This window comes from Salvelinus fontinalis, chromosome 30 (genome assembly GCF_029448725.1).
Source record: "Salvelinus fontinalis isolate EN_2023a chromosome 30, ASM2944872v1, whole genome shotgun sequence".
Classification (NCBI taxonomy): Eukaryota; Metazoa; Chordata; class Actinopteri; order Salmoniformes; family Salmonidae; genus Salvelinus; species Salvelinus fontinalis.
In genome coordinates this window covers 18,220,582-18,236,293 of record NC_074694.1, presented here as the reverse complement: position 1 = coordinate 18,236,293, position 15,712 = coordinate 18,220,582, and the positions used below count along the sequence as shown (strand labels likewise).

At 48.0% G+C, this 15,712-nt stretch overlaps 1 protein-coding gene across 4 annotated transcripts in view; it reads right to left on the bottom strand.

Annotated features, from left to right (window-relative positions):
- The window catches only part of LOC129828752 (proteasome activator complex subunit 4B-like), an 83,090-nt gene that overhangs the window by 6,930 nt on the left and 60,448 nt on the right, over positions 1-15,712 (bottom strand). For all 4 annotated transcript variants that reach the window (XM_055889930.1, XM_055889931.1, XM_055889933.1 and 1 more), the window contains 9 exons: positions 15,262-15,387; positions 14,841-14,993; positions 13,121-13,225; positions 12,753-12,844; positions 11,636-11,767; positions 8,105-8,313; positions 7,696-7,781; positions 7,466-7,594; positions 5,069-5,224 (listed from right to left, as the gene is read on the bottom strand). In XM_055889930.1, the coding sequence (XP_055745905.1) occupies positions 5,069-5,224; positions 7,466-7,594; positions 7,696-7,781; positions 8,105-8,313; positions 11,636-11,767; positions 12,753-12,844; positions 13,121-13,225; positions 14,841-14,993; positions 15,262-15,387 (1,188 nt within the window). The remainder of the gene's footprint in view (positions 1-5,068; positions 5,225-7,465; positions 7,595-7,695; positions 7,782-8,104; positions 8,314-11,635; positions 11,768-12,752; positions 12,845-13,120; positions 13,226-14,840; positions 14,994-15,261; positions 15,388-15,712) is intronic.

Sequence of the window (15,712 nt, the reverse complement as noted above, 5' to 3'; positions counted from 1 at the left end):
GCTGTGTATTTTTTCTGAAATGTTTTAAGACAAGTAATTAGTTATATAACGTTGGTCTCTGTAATTGTTCTAGCTGCATCAGCACTATATCAGATTGCAGCTGCAATGTAGAACTGTGATTTATACCTGAAAAATGCACATTTAAAAAAAAAAAACTATGCTATACCATAAATATGTTATCAGACTGTCATCTTATGAATTTGTTTGTTGGTTAGTGGCTATCAATATCTTAGTTTAGCCGAATTGGTGATAGCACCTGATGGAGTAAGAAACTGTTGGAGTAAGAAAATGGTGTCTTTTGCTAACGTGTTTAGCTAATAGATTTACATATTGTGTCTTCCCTGTAAAACATTTAAAAAATCTGAAATGGTGGTTTTATTCACAAGATCTGTGTCTTTCATTGGGTGTCTTGGACTTGTGATTTAATGATATTTAGATGCTACTATTTAATTGTGACGCTATGCTAGCGATGCTAATCAGTGTGGGGGGGGTGGGGGGTGCTCCCGGATCCGGGTTAGGTACTCTGTAGAGGTTTTAAACAACACAATGTAACTCCAAGTCAATCACACTTCTGTGTGGGTTGTAGACTCCATCTCATGCTACCACTAGAGTGAGAGCACCGCCAGCATTCAAAAGTGACCAAAACATCAGCCAGGAAGCATAGGAACTGAGAAGTGGTCTGTGGTCACCACCTGCAGAATCACTCCTTTTTTGGGGGTGTCTTGCTAATTGCCTATAATTTCCACCTTTTGTCTATTCAATTTGCACAACAGCATGTGAAATTTATTGTCAATCAGTGTTGCTTCCTAAGTGGACAGTTTGATTTCACAGAAGTGTGATTGACTTGGAGTTACATTGTGTTGTTTAAGTGTTCCCTTTATTTTTTTGAGCAGTGTAGTTTACCCAATAGCAGTTCTTCCATTTTGACATTAAGTGGGTAGTGAGGAAAAGGTTCATTTTCAAAAGTTCCAAGGTCGGCAAAACCATTTGTTTTTTAGACATAGTTACATTTTCAAAGATGCATTATAAGCTCAAAACATACCATTAAAACAAACTATTACTACAATTACCATGCCTATTTGCATGACAATTAATCGTGACCTAAAATTCAGTTTTAGGTCACGATTAATTAGGACAGTTGGCTAGAAAGACAGAAATGGAAAAATCCATCTATTCACCCCCTCCCCCTTAATCTCCTCCACATAGCAACAGAATACTCCTGCAGCCAGTGGTTTCCATAGCAACAAGTTAGAGAGGGACCAGAGGGGGAGAAAGAGGAGGTAGACAGAGGGAGGAAGAGTGCCTAATCCCTACATACACAGAACTGTAAAACAGGGAGGAAAGGGCCTGTGAGCACCACCCACACTCTGACAGATTGCTCAGCAATTACACAATGTGATCTGTAACCAATAGGCCTACCTCCCCAGACTGCTGTCCTCGCTCTTTCAGCCGTGGTGTTATCTGGCATTAATCAGTCTACATATCCATGTCTTTGTTCCGTATAATGATCATCCACTCATGCCTGTTCAACTCCTTTTCCACATGAATTTCCTGTGTGTTTGTACAGTACATGTCTGTGTGTGTGTGTTTGTACAGTACATGTCTGTGTGTGTGTGTTTGTACAGTACATGTCTGTGTGCGTGTGTGTCTGTACAGTACATGTCTGTGTGCGTGTGTGTCTGTACAGTACATGTCTGTGTGCGTGTGTGTCTGTACAGTACATGTCTGTGTGTGTGTGTCTGTACAGTACATGTCTGTGTGTGTGTGTTTGTACAGTACATGTCTGTGTGTGTGTGTGTGTACAGTACATGTCTGTGTGTGTGTGTGTGTCTGTACAGTACATGTCTGTGTGTGTGTGTGTGTCTGTACAGTACATGTCTGTGTCTGTGTGTGTGTCTGTACAGTACATGTCTGTGTCTGTGTGTGTGTCTGTACAGTACATGTCTGTGTGTGTGTCTGTACAGTACATGTCTGTGTGTGTGTCTGTACAGCACATGTCTGTGTGTGTGTGTGTGTCTGTACAGTACATGTCTGTGTGTGTGTGTGTGTGTCTGTACAGTACATGTCTGTGTGTGTGTGTGTGTGTCTGTACAGTACATGTCTGTGTGTGTGTGTGTGTGTCTGTACAGTACATGCCTGTGTGTGTGTGTGTGTGTCTGTACAGTACATGTCTGTGTGTGTGTGTGTGTGTCTGTACAGTACATGTCTGTGTGTGTGTGTGTGTGTCTGTACAGTACATGTCTGTGTGTGTGTGTGTGTGTCTGTACAGTACATGTCTGTGTGTGTGTGTGTGTGTGTGTACAGTACATGTCTGTGTGTGTGTGTGTGTGTGTGTACAGTACATGTCTGTGTGTGTGTGTGTGTGTGTGTACAGTACATGTCTGTGTGTGTGTGTGTGTGTGTGTGTACAGTACATGTCTGTGTGTGTGTGTGTGTGTGTGTGTACAGTACATGTCTGTGTGTGTGTGTGTGTGTGTGTGTACAGTACATGTCTGTGTGTGTGTGTGTGTGTGTGTACAGTACATGTCTGTGTGTGTGTGTGTGTGTGTGTACAGTACATGTCTGTGTGTGTGTGTGTGTGTACAGTACATGTCTGTGTGTGTGTGTGTGTGTACAGTACATGTCTGTGTGTGTGTGTGTGTACAGTACATGTCTGTGTGTGTGTGTGTGTGTGTGTGTACAGTACATGTCTGTGTGTGTGTGTGTGTGTGTGTACAGTACATGTCTGTGTGTGTGTGTGTGTGTGTGTACAGTACATGTCTGTGTGTGTGTGTGTGTGTGTGTACAGTACATGTCTGTGTGTGTGTGTGTGTGTGTGTACAGTACATGTCTGTGTGTGTGTGTGTGTGTGTGTACAGTACATGTCTGTGTGTGTGTGTGTGTGTGTGTACAGTACATGTCTGTGTGTGTGTGTGTGTGTGTGTACAGTACATGTCTGTGTGTGTGTGTGTGTGTGTGTACAGTACATGTCTGTGTGTGTGTGTGTGTGTGTGTACAGTACATGTCTGTGTGTGTGTGTGTGTGTGTACAGTACATGTCTGTGTGTGTGTGTGTGTGTACAGTACATGTCTGTGTGTGTGTGTGTGTGTACAGTACATGTCTGTGTGTGTGTGTGTGTGTACAGTACATGTCTGTGTGTGTGTGTGTGTGTACAGTACATGTCTGTGTGTGTGTGTGTGTGTACAGTACATGTCTGTGTGTGTGTGTGTGTGTACAGTACATGTCTGTGTGTGTGTGTGTGTGTACAGTACATGTCTGTGTGTGTGTGTGTGTGTACAGTACATGTCTGTGTGTGTGTGTGTGTGTACAGTACATGTCTGTGTGTGTGTGTGTGTGTACAGTACATGTCTGTGTGTGTGTGTGTGTGTACAGTACATGTCTGTGTGTGTGTGTGTGTGTACAGTACATGTCTGTGTGTGTGTGTGTGTGTACAGTACATGTCTGTGTGTGTGTGTGTGTGTACAGTACATGTCTGTGTGTGTGTGTGTGTGTACAGTACATGTCTGTGTGTGTGTGTGTGTGTACAGTACATGTCTGTGTGTGTGTGTGTGTGTACAGTACATGTCTGTGTGTGTGTGTGTGTGTACAGTACATGTCTGTGTGTGTGTGTGTGTGTACAGTACATGTCTGTGTGTGTGTGTGTGTGTACAGTACATGTCTGTGTGTGTGTGTGTGTACAGTACATGTCTGTGTGTGTGTGTGTGTACAGTACATGTCTGTGTGTGTGTGTGTGTACAGTACATGTCTGTGTGTGTGTGTGTGTACAGTACATGTCTGTGTGTGTGTGTTTGTACAGTACATGTCTGTGTGTGTGTGTTTGTACAGTACATGTCTGTGTGTGTGTGTTTGTACAGTACATGTCTGTGTGTGTGTGTTTGTACAGTACATGTCTGTGTGTGTGTCTGTACAGTACATGTCTGTGTGTGTGTGTCTGTACAGTACATGTCTGTGTGTGTGTGTCTGTACAGTACATGTCTGTGTGTGTGTGTCTGTACAGTACATGTCTGTGTGTGTGTGTTTGTACAGTACATGTCTGTGTGTGTGTGTGTTTGTACAGTACATGTCTGTGTGTGTGTGTGTTTGTACAGTACATGTCTGTGTGTGTGTGTGTTTGTACAGTACATGTCTGTGTGTGTGTGTGTTTGTACAGTACATGTCTGTGTGTGTGTGTGTTTGTACAGTACATGTCTGTGTGTGTGTGTTTGTACAGTACATGTCTGTGTGTGTGTGTTTGTACAGTACATGTCTGTGTGTGTGTGTTTGTACAGTACATGTCTGTGTGTGTGTGTTTGTACAGTACATGTCTGTGTGTGTGTGTTTGTACAGTACATGTCTGTGTGTGTGTGTTTGTACAGTACATGTCTGTGTGTGTGTGTTTGTACAGTACATGTCTGTGTGTGTGTGTTTGTACAGTACATGTCTGTGTGTGTGTGTTTGTACAGTACATGTCTGTGTGTGTGTGTCTGTACAGTACATGTCTGTGTGTGTGTGTCTGTACAGTACATGTCTGTGTGTGTGTCTGTACAGTACATGTCTGTGTGTGTGTGTGTGTCTGTACAGTACATGTCTGTGTGTGTGTGTCTGTACAGTACATATCTGTGTGTGTGTGTACAGTACATATCTGTGTGTGTGTGTGTGTACAGTACATGTCTGTGTGTGTGTGTGTGTGTTTGTACAGTACATGTCTGTGTGTGTGTGTGTGCTTGTACAGTACATGTCTGTGTGTGTGTGTGTGTGTGTGTTTGTACAGTACATGTCTGTGTGTGTGTGTACAGTACATGTCTGTGTGTTTGTGTACAGTACATGTCTGTGTGTGTACAGTACATGTCTGTGTGTGTGTGTTTGTAAAGTACATGTCTGTGTGTGTGTGTTTGTACAGTACATGTCTGTGTGTGTGTGTACAGTACATGTCTGTGTGCGTGTGTGTGTGTACAGTACATGTCTGTGTGTACGTATGTCTGTCTGTGTGCGTGTGTGTGTGTGTGTGTGTACAGTATGTGTGTGTGTGTACAGTATGTGTGTGTGTCTGTGCGTACAGTATACGTCTGTGTGTGTGTGTGTGCATTACCTCTAGCTGCTCGTCCTCCAGCAGGCGTATGACCAGTGCTCTGACGTCGTTGACGGCTCCCTGGTCGCTCAGAAAGGTGAACAGGTTGTAGAAGACCATGATCTGTAGGTACGTCAGCACCGTGTAGCGAGCATGCCACGAACTGCTGCCCGCTATCTGGAAGATAACATAGAACGTTAATTACAAAACATCAACTATGGGTGTAAAGGTTCACCAAACCGGGCATCTGAGGTGTTGGGGTCACGGTTCGGTTTCGGTAAAGCAGGTTACATTTTTAAGGGTAAAACATGCAAAACTAAGAAAGGAATAGATGAGCCATATAACGTAGGATTTTTACCAGTTTTTCAGTCTCAAAATCAAACTTCTTTAATAGAAAAACAAAACAATTGGAGGTTCTAAGCCCAGAACAATGCTTCAACCCCATCAGGAGACAATGCTTCAACCCCATCAGGAGACAATGCTTCAACCCCATCAGGAGACAATGCTTCAACCCCATCAGGAGACAATGCTTCAACCCCCTCAGGAGACAATGCTTCAACCCCCTCAGGAGACAATGCTTCAACCCCATCAGGAGACAATGCTTCAACCCCATCAGGAGACAATGCTTCAACCCCATCAGGAGACAATGCTTCAACCCCATCAGGAGACAATGTTGCAACCCCATCAGGAGACAATGCTTCAACCCCATCAGGAGACAATGCTTCAACCCCACCAGGAGACAATGCTGCAACCCCATCAGGAGACAATGCTGCAACCCCATCAGGAGACAATGCTTCAACCCCATCAGGAGACAATGCTTCAACCCCATCAGGAGACAATGCTTCAACCCCACCAGGAGACCATTTTGTGGTCTGGTGAAAATAAATATTCATTTTTGGGTTTAGATACGCTTGAACTTGACTGAAAACTCTTACTGGCAGTTGTGGCTGCTTCGCGTGATGTATTGTTGTCTCTACCTTCTTGCCCTTTGTGCGGTTGTCTGTGCTCAATAATGTTTGTAGCATGTTTTGTGTTGCTACCATGTTGTTGTCATGTGTTTCTACCATGCTGTGTTGTCATGTGTTGCTGCCTTGCTATGTTGTTGTCTCAGGTTTCTCTGTATGTAGTTTTGTGTTGTCTCTCTTGTCGGGATGTGTGTTTTGTCCTATATTTATATTTAATCCCAGCCCCCATCCCCGCAGGAGGCCTTTTGGTAGGCTGTCATTGTGAATAAGAATTTGTTCTTAACGGACTTGCCTAGTTAAATAAAGCAATGTAGGTGAGCACCAGCAAGAGCATTGCTTGGTTAGCTTGGTTTCTGTAGCACAAGTGATTGCAGAGTTTGCTGAACAAATCACCACTGAAGTGATGTAAATAATCCTGATATCATTCTGCCAGGTCAGCTTAGACTACTTTGTAGGTTTTTGGGAGAGCCTTTCCATCTACCAGAAGACCGTAGTCATTAGCATAATCGCTAACGGCTACAAAGTAGCAGATGCACACACAGACGGGGGAATTCACGCGCTGTTGCCGCTTCAGAAAGTTGAAGGAAAATTGGAATCACTTATGCATGTCTTATTATCTTGGGCAAATGAATTAAATGGTCTAATAAATACATTTAGTCGATATCCTACAAAGTTCAATACATTTCTGCTTCTATTAGAAAGCCAAAATGTTCCTAAACTGGAGATCTAAACAATGATGGAGAATCCTCCAAATCTGATTTATCGACCACACCACTCGCCATCGTACAGAACTTGTTCCCGGCTGCACCTCACAAAAGAAGTTTGAAATGCACCAATTAAGATTTGGAATTTGATTAGAATGTGTGCATAGGGTCTAGTTGTTTGAATGCCTACACAGTTTTTTCCTGCTCAGATTTACTCAAGAGGCATACAACGCAGCGTAGGTATGGCCTTTAGACCTAGTGGTTTAATTACAGTGGCGTCAGGTAGCATTCAGAACCCTTGACTTTTCCCACATTTTGTTACAGCCTTATTCTAAAATTGATTAAATAAAAAAAATCCTCAGGAATCTACACACAACACCCCATAATGACGAAGTGAAAACAGGTTAAAACATTTTTGAAAATGAACTTAAATACCTTATTTACATAAGTATTCAGACCCTTTGCTAAGAGACTCCAAATTGATCTCAGGTGCTTCCCGTTTCCATTGATCATCCTTGAGATGTTTCTACAACTTGATTGGAGTCCATCAGTAGTAAATTCAATTGATAGATTGCTGAGGATTTTTTATTTATTTAATCCATTTTAGAATAAGGCTGTACTGTAACAAAATGTGGAAAAAGTGTGCGTGCGTCAGAAATGAAAGGCACATGGCCCAGTGACTCACCTCCCACACTGCGTGCACGTGTGTGTGTGGTGACCTACCACCTGCAGAGCATGCGTGTCCCTACCTCTTGCAGGGCCAGTAGGACCAGTGGTATCTGCTCTGTGTAGAGCAGTCCCTGGGACATCAGAGACAGACAGGTCTTAGCGTCCCTCTTCAGCTCATCATAACTGTCATCATTCTCCACCGGGGCGATCTACAACAGGAAGACAGAGGAGAGTGAAGAGGGATTAGGGATAGGCCTCCCCCTTTGAGTCTGGTTCCTCTCCAGGTGTCTTCCTTCCTTGACCCACCCACCTTGAACAGCAGTGGCAGCAACTGGAGCTGCTCTGGAACGGCCGTGGAGAAGGAGCGTCCAGCACTGGCCATCAGCCACTTGAGTACTGGAAACACATAGAAAACCTTTATTACATTGTATGCTCTGACAAAGGTCATTGTAACCGAAAGGTTGACACATTAAAATGACAAATGTGCATTGATCTTAGATGTGCGGACACTGTTTTATTTTGCTTTACAACTGGGTTTATCATCAATATGCTCTCGCTCTCCCTATCCTCTGGTCTCTTACCCGTCTTCAGTAGTTTGATCGCCCGTGTTAAGGTTAGGGGTCGTACCTGTCTTCAGTAGTTTGATGGCCTGTGTTAAGGTTAGGGGTCGTACCCGTCTTCAGTAGTTTGATGGCCTGTGTTAAGGTTAGGGGTCGTACCTGTCTTCAGTAGTTTGATGGCCTGTGTCCTCTCGTCCTGCTCCCCCACCTCGTTCTCCTCTACCACGTGGTTCTGGATCTCCTCGTCCCTCTCCGTCAGGGGTTTGAGGCGCAGCAGTACCCGCTCTGTGAACTCCTTGATGCGAGGCGAGGCTGTGGGCTGGGTGTACGGCAGGTTGACGTCTATCATGAAGATGTAGGTGAGGACGCTGGGGAGGAAATAGACAGAGAGAGAGAAAAGGGGAGGACAGAGAGACGGGGGGAGGACAGAGAGAGAGAAAGGGGGAGGACAGAGAGAGAGAAAGGGGGAGGACAGAGAGAGAGGGGGAGGACAGAGAGAGAGGGGGAGGACAGAGAGAGAGGGGGAGGACAGAGAGAGAGGGGGAGGACAGAGAGAGAGGGGGAGGACAGAGAGAGAGGGGGAGGACAGAGAGAGAGGGGGAGGACAGAGAGAGAGGGGGAGGACAGAGAGAGAGGGGTCGGACAGAGAGAGAGGGGGAGGACAGAGAGAGAGGGGGAGGACAGAGAGAGAGGGAGGGAGGGGAACAATAAGAGAGCATGATGGTGGGTGTGTGTAAACATCAGTGAAGAAGAAAAACAGTGGGAAGCGGCAGTCCCTTACCATCATCTTTTGGGCAGTTTCCATTACACCACCAGATTATGATTACGTGGGCTCTAGTGTTATTTTTTGGGAACTGTGTTTCCATATAACCAGGGCTGACACTGAGGACTTGTGAAGAGCATAATTAACAACCTCTGCATCATCAAGACAGTTTGTTGTGACTAGTTGTTAACCATGGAAGGTATTCATCCATGTTCACAGTCAGCCATTACGTAAATGCCAGATGAAAAGTACCAGAGGCCAGGGCCTTAGCTCCAAGTCAGAATCAGGAACATGGCTCAGTGAGAACCTGGGGCCAGGCCGTGGGGGTGGAAACAAGTCAGAGCAGGAACATGGCTCAGTGAGAACCTGGGGCCAGGCCGTGGGGTTGGAAACAAGTCAGAGCAGGAACATGGCTCAGTGAGAACCTGGGGCCAGGCCGTGGGGGTGGAAACAAGTCAGAGCAGGAACAAGGCTCAGTGAGAACCTGGGGTCAGGCCGTGGAGGTGGAAACAAGTCAGAGCAGGAACATGGCTCAGTGAGAACCTGGGGCCAGGCCGTGGAGGTGGAAACAAGTCAGAGCAGGAACATGGCTCAGTGAGAACCTGGGGTCAGGCCGTGGAAACAAGTCAGAGCAGGAACATGGCTCAGTGAGAACATGGGGTCAGGCCGTGGGGGTGGAAACAAGTCAGAGCAGGAACATGGCTCAGTGAGAACCTGGGGTCAGGCCGTGGAGGTGGAAACAAGTCAGAGCAGGAACATGTCTCAGTGAGAACCTGGGGCCAGGCCGTGGGGGTGGAAACAAGTCAGAGCAGGAACATGGCTCAGTGAGAACATGGGGTCAGGCCGTGGGGGTGGAAACAAGTCAGAGCAGGAACATGGCTCAGTGAGAACCTGGGGCCAGGCCGTGGGGGTGGAAACAAGTCAGAGCAGGAACATGGCTCAGTGAGAACCTGGGGCCAGGCCGTGGGGGTGGAAACAAGTCAGAGCAGGAACATGGCTCAGTGAGAACCTGGGGCCAGGCCGTGGAAACAAGTCAGAGCAGGAACATGGCTCAGTGAGAACCTGGGGTCAGGCCGTGGGGGTGGAAACAAGTCAGAGCAGGAACATGGCTCAGTGAGAACCTGGGGCCAGGCCGTGGGGGTGGAAACAAGTCAGAGCAGGAACATGGCTCAGTGAGAACATGGGGTCAGGCCGTGGGGGTGGAAACAAGTCAGAGCAGGAACATGGCTCAGTGAGAAACTGGGGTCAGGCCGTGGGGGTGGAAGCAAGTCAGAGCAGGAACATGGCTCAGTGAGAACCTGGGGCCAGGCCGTGGGGGTGGAAACAAGTCAGAGCAGGAACATGGCTCAGTGAGAACATGGGGTCAGGCCGTGGGGGTGGAAACAAGTCAGAGCAGGAACATGGCTCAGTGAGAACCTGGGGTCAGGCCGTGGAAACAAGTCAGAGCAGGAACATGGCTCAGTGAGAACCTGGGGCCAGGCCGTGGAAACAAGTCAGAGCAGGAACATGGCTCAGTGAGAACCTGGGGTCAGGCCGTGGGGGTGGAAACAAGTCAGAGCAGGAACATGGCTCAGTGAGAACCTGGGGCCAGGCCGTGGAAACAAGTCAGAGCAGGAACATGGCTCAGTGAGAACCTGGGGTCAGGCCGTGGGGGTGGAAACAAGTCAGAGCAGGAACATGGCTCAGTGAGAACCTGGGGCCAGGCCGTGGAGGTGGAAACAAGTCAGAGCAGGAACATGGCTCAGTGAGAACCTGGGGTCAGGCCGTGGAAACAAGTCAGAGCAGGAACATGGCTCAGTGAGAACATGGGGTCAGGCCGTGGGGGTGGAAACAAGTCAGAGCAGGAACATGGCTCAGTGAGAACCTGGGGCCAGGCCGTGGGGGTGGAAACAAGTCAGAGCAGGAACATGGCTCAGTGAGAACCTGGGGCCAGGCCGTGGGGGTGGAAACAAGTCAGAGCAGGAACATGGCTCAGTGAGAACCTGGGGCCAGGCCGTGGAAACAAGTCAGAGCAGGAACATGGCTCAGTGAGAACCTGGGGTCAGGCCGTGGGGGTGGAAACAAGTCAGAGCAGGAACATGGCTCAGTGAGAACCTGGGGCCAGGCCGTGGGGGTGGAAACAAGTCAGAGCAGGAACATGGCTCAGTGAGAACATGGGGTCAGGCCGTGGGGGTGGAAACAAGTCAGAGCAGGAACATGGCTCAGTGAGAACCTGGGGTCAGGCCGTGGAAACAAGTCAGAGCAGGAACATGGCTCAGTGAGAACCTGGGGCCAGGCCGTGGAAACAAGTCAGAGCAGGAACATGGCTCAGTGAGAACCTGGGGTCAGGCCGTGGGGGTGGAAACAAGTCAGAGCAGGAACATGGCTCAGTGAGAACCTGGGGCCAGGCCGTGGAAACAAGTCAGAGCAGGAACATGGCTCAGTGAGAACCTGGGGTCAGGCCGTGGGGGTGGAAACAAGTCAGAGCAGGAACATGGCTCAGTGAGAACCTGGGGCCAGGCCGTGGAGGTGGAAACAAGTCAGAGCAGGAACATGGCTCAGTGAGAACCTGGGGTCAGGCCGTGGAAACAAGTCAGAGCAGGAACATGGCTCAGTGAGAACCTGGGGTCAGGCCGTGGGGGTGGAAACAAGTCAGAGCTGGAACATGGCTCAGTGAGAACCTGGGGCCAGGCCGTGGAAACAAGTCAGAGCAGGAACATGGCTCAGTGAGAACCTGGGGTCAGGCCGTGGAGGTGGAAACAAGTCAGAGCAGGAACATGGCTCAGTGAGAACCTGGGGTCAGGCCGTGGGGGTGGAAGCAAGTCAGCCTTTTGGGTAAAACACTGGGGTAAGTGTTAGTGGAAATACGCCATTTGAAAAGTATATCGATAGTATACTTTTAAAATACTGCATTAGTGTTCGGTCAATGGATGTAAGAGAGGTCCTACCTGCCGATGCGCTCGCGGACGTTCTTGTAGACCTGTGTGAGTTTGGGCTCTAGGTACTGCAGCAGTCTGTGGAGCAGCTCAGGGACCCTCCACTCCTGCTGAGCCAGGCCTCCCTGCAGCACATACAGACGACTGGAGAGGAGAGTTATAGACACTAACACAAAAAGAAAGTGTTTCCCCTTCCTACCATTGTACATGTGGGGGTCTACACTGCCTAGCCCCCCCCCCCCCCCCCCCCCACACACACCTACAAGAGTTTGGTTTTTATTGGTTTCAATTGACAAGAGACTGAATTTTGCTTTCGGGGCCTTTGCGTGTGCATGGAACATAATCTAGGAGAAAGACCGTATAGAGATCTGCCTGTCTATCTGACAGTTCATAATCTAGGAGAAAGACCGTACAGAGATCTGCCTGTCTATCTGACAGTTCATAATCTAGGAGAAAGACCGTATAGAGATCTGCCTGTCTATCTGACAGTTCATAATCTAGGAGAAAGACCGTGCAGAGATCTGCCTGTCTATCTGACAGTTCATAATCTAGGAGAAAGACAGTGCAGAGATCTGCCTGTCTATCTGACAGTTCCTAATCTAGGAGAAAGACCGTACAGAGATCTGCCTGTCTATCTGACAGTTCCTAATCTAGGAGAAAGACCGTACAGAGATCTGCCTGTGTATCTGACAGTTCATAATCTAGGAGAAAGACCGTACAGAGATCTGCCTGTCTATCTGACAGTTCATAATCTAGGAGAAAGACAGTACAGAGATCTGCCTGTCTATCTGACAGTTCATAATCTAGGAGAAAGACCGTACAGAGATCTGCCTGTCTATCTGACAGTTCCTAATCTAGGAGAAAGACCGTACAGAGATCTGCCTGTCTATCTGACAGTTCATTATCTAGGAGAAAGACAGTACAGAGATCTGCCTGTCTATCTGACAGTTCATAATCTAGGAGAAAGACCGTACAGAGATCTGCCTGTCTATCTGACAGTTCATAATCTAGGAGAAAGACAGTACAGAGATCTGCCTGTCTATCTGACAGTTCATAATCTAGGAGAAAGACCGTACAGAGATCTGCCTGTCTATCTGACAGTTCAAGGGTTGGTAAGGTTTCTCCTCACCAGGCGTCTACGAAGGATCCCCCCTCCCCGTTGACTGGAGATTCCATCAGCATCTCAAACAGCCAGTGGAGCTTCCTGGGGTCTCTGCTCTCCTGTACCACACAAAAACACAAAGGTCAAAGATGTGGATGCAGGAAAACAGAATCATGTCAGATGGGACAGTCTTTCCTCATTCCTGCATTCACTCCTCGCCTCCTTAAATGCATTGGAAGAGAAGATCCAAGGTCCTTCCCGGTCTGGCCTTCTCCTCTAATGCTTTGAGAAAGAAGTAAGGAGAGAGGATGCATTTGGGAATGGAGGAACTACTGATTGAGAAAGAGGCTGAAAGAAATGGACTGCTGATATGAGAGGGATGGCTAGCAGCTTACACAGGCGGTGGCGATGCAGGTGCCCCAGTCAGCGTAGGTCTCTACAGTGATGTTGTTCAGTGCTGTACGGAGCAGAGGACACAGCAGCTCCCACAGACTCTCAACCTGGGAGGGGAACACAGGTCCAGAGTCAAAGGTCAAGAACTTCAAAAATATGTAACTTTTATTTATCCAGTTAAGTCAGACACACACACACACACACACACACACACACACACACACACACACACACACACACACACACACACACACACACACACACGTTCTTATTTGCCTGGCAAGTGGAGAAATGTAAAGTACTGATTATGAGTTTGGTGTGTGCGCGCTTATTTGACCATGGTGTATGTATCTCTCTCCTACCTTGCCGTAGCTCCAGTGTGTGTGTGTGTGTGTGTGTGTGTGTTCGTTTCTACCTTGCCGTAGCTCCAGTGTGTGTGTGTGTGTGTGTTCGTTCCTACCTTGCCGTAGCTCGAGAGTGTGTGTGTTCGTACCTACCTTACCGTAGATCCAGTGTGTGTTCGTTCCTACCTTGCCATAGCTCGAGAGTGTGTGTGTTCGTTCCTACCTTACCGTAGATCCAGTGTGTGTGTTCGTTCCTACCTTGCCGTAGTGCCAGTGTGTGTGTTCGTTCCTACCTTGCCGTAGTGCCAGTGTGTGTGTTCGTTCCTACCTTGCCATAGCTCCAGTGTGTGTGTTCGTTCCTACCTTGCCGTAGAGCCAGTGTGTGTGTTCGTTCCTACCTTGCCGTAGAGCCAGTGTGTGTGTGTTCGTTCCTACCTTGCCGTAGAGCCAGTTTGTGTTCGTTCCTACCTTGCCGTAGCTCCAGTGTGTGTGTTCGTTCCCACCTTGCCGTAGCTCCAGTGTGTGTTCGTTCCTACCTTGCCATAGCTCCAGTGTGTGTGTTCGTTCCTACCTTGCCGTAGAGCCAGTGTGTGTTCGTTCCTACCTTGCCGTAGCTCCAGTGTCTGTGTTCGTTCCTACCTTGCCGTAGCTCCAGTGTGTGTGTTCGTTCCTACCTTGCCGTAGAGCCAGTGTGTGTTCGTTCCTACCTTGCCATAGTGCCAGTGTGTGTGTTCGTTCCTACCTTGCCGTAGAGCCAGTGTGTGTGTTCGTTCCTACCTTGCCGTAGAGCCAGTGTGTGTGTGTTCGTTCCTACCTTGCCGTAGAGCCAGTGTGTGTGTTCGTTCCTACCTTGCCGTAGTGCCAGTGTGTGTGTTCGTTCCTACCTTGCCGTAGAGCCAGTGTGTGTGTGTTCGTTCCTACCTTGCCGTAGCTCCAGTGTGTGTGTTCGTTCCTACCTTGCCGTAGTGCCAGTGTGTGTGTGTTCGTTCCTACCTTGCCGTAGCTCCAGTGTGTGTGTTTGTTCCTACCTTGCCATAGAGCCAGTGTGTGTGTTCGTTCCTATCTTGCCGTAGCTCCAGTGTGTGTGTTCCTTCCTACCTTGCCGTAGCTCCAGTGTGTGTGTTCGTTCCTACCTTGCCGTAGCTCCAGTGTGTGTGTTCGTTCCTACCTTGCCGTAGCTCCAGTGTGTGTGTTCCTTCCTACCTTGCCGTAGCTCCAGTGTGTGTGTTCGTTCCTACCTTGCCGTAGCTCCAGTGTGTGTGTTCGTTCCTACCTTGCCGTAGCTCCAGTGTGTGTGTTCCTTCCTACCTTGCCGTAGCTCCAGTGTGTGTGTTCGTTCCTACCTTGCCGTAGCTCCAGTGTGTGTGTTCGTTCCTACCTTGCCGTAGCTCCAGTGCTTGCTGCCTCTGATCAGTCCAGAAGTGATCTCTGCTACACAGCGCTGTTTGCTCTCGTGTGTGTCGGCCACCAGACGCTCCATGTGTGGTTTCAGCACAGGCAGGAAGGCATCGTTGAAGTTACGGAACAGACCCTGAAAGATAGAGGACTGGCAATAAGACAGAGTTACGGAAGCCTAAAGATTTGGCTTACAAAAAAAACCCTCCTGGGATTATCCTCCCCTCGTTCCTTGCAGTCTCCTTTGCAAAACGTCAGACGGAAGTGAATAGACTATGAAGAGAGAACTCACGTCCTCCGATGTTTTGAACAAGAGGCAGGATAGAGAACAAGGTATTAATGAAGGTTCAGGAAATACCTCTGAGATTGGGACGGTCTTAAATCCTGATCTGTGTCTCCCTCACCTTGAAAAGGCAGAACCTGCGGGGGCTGAACTTGTCCTTGCCCTTCCGGTCCTCCAGAGAAAGGAATTCAATCAGCTGGTTGATGAACACTGGGTCTGAAAAGTGGTCGTAGATGATCTGCTCTCGCTGGAAGGAGAGAAGAAGAAACTGTTATTACAGCAGACTGGAGATATCACATTTTACAGCAGAGGATGTTATATAGCGTTTTCAAAGAGTGAGAGACTGCATTCTGATTCTCTAACCTTCAGCCAGAAGTGTGCACTTGTTCACTCCTGCTCATACATTTGAAAGCATTGTATTGAAAGCGTACATGGCTGGAGGGAGTTTCCACCATATTCCCTACACTAATACATTCATTTCACATCAATCAGGGAGGAGTGTCCAAGTGTACACTTCGGGACATGGGTAGCGGATTAGACTGTGGCCATTGTGTGTGCTGTGTCATTTCCTC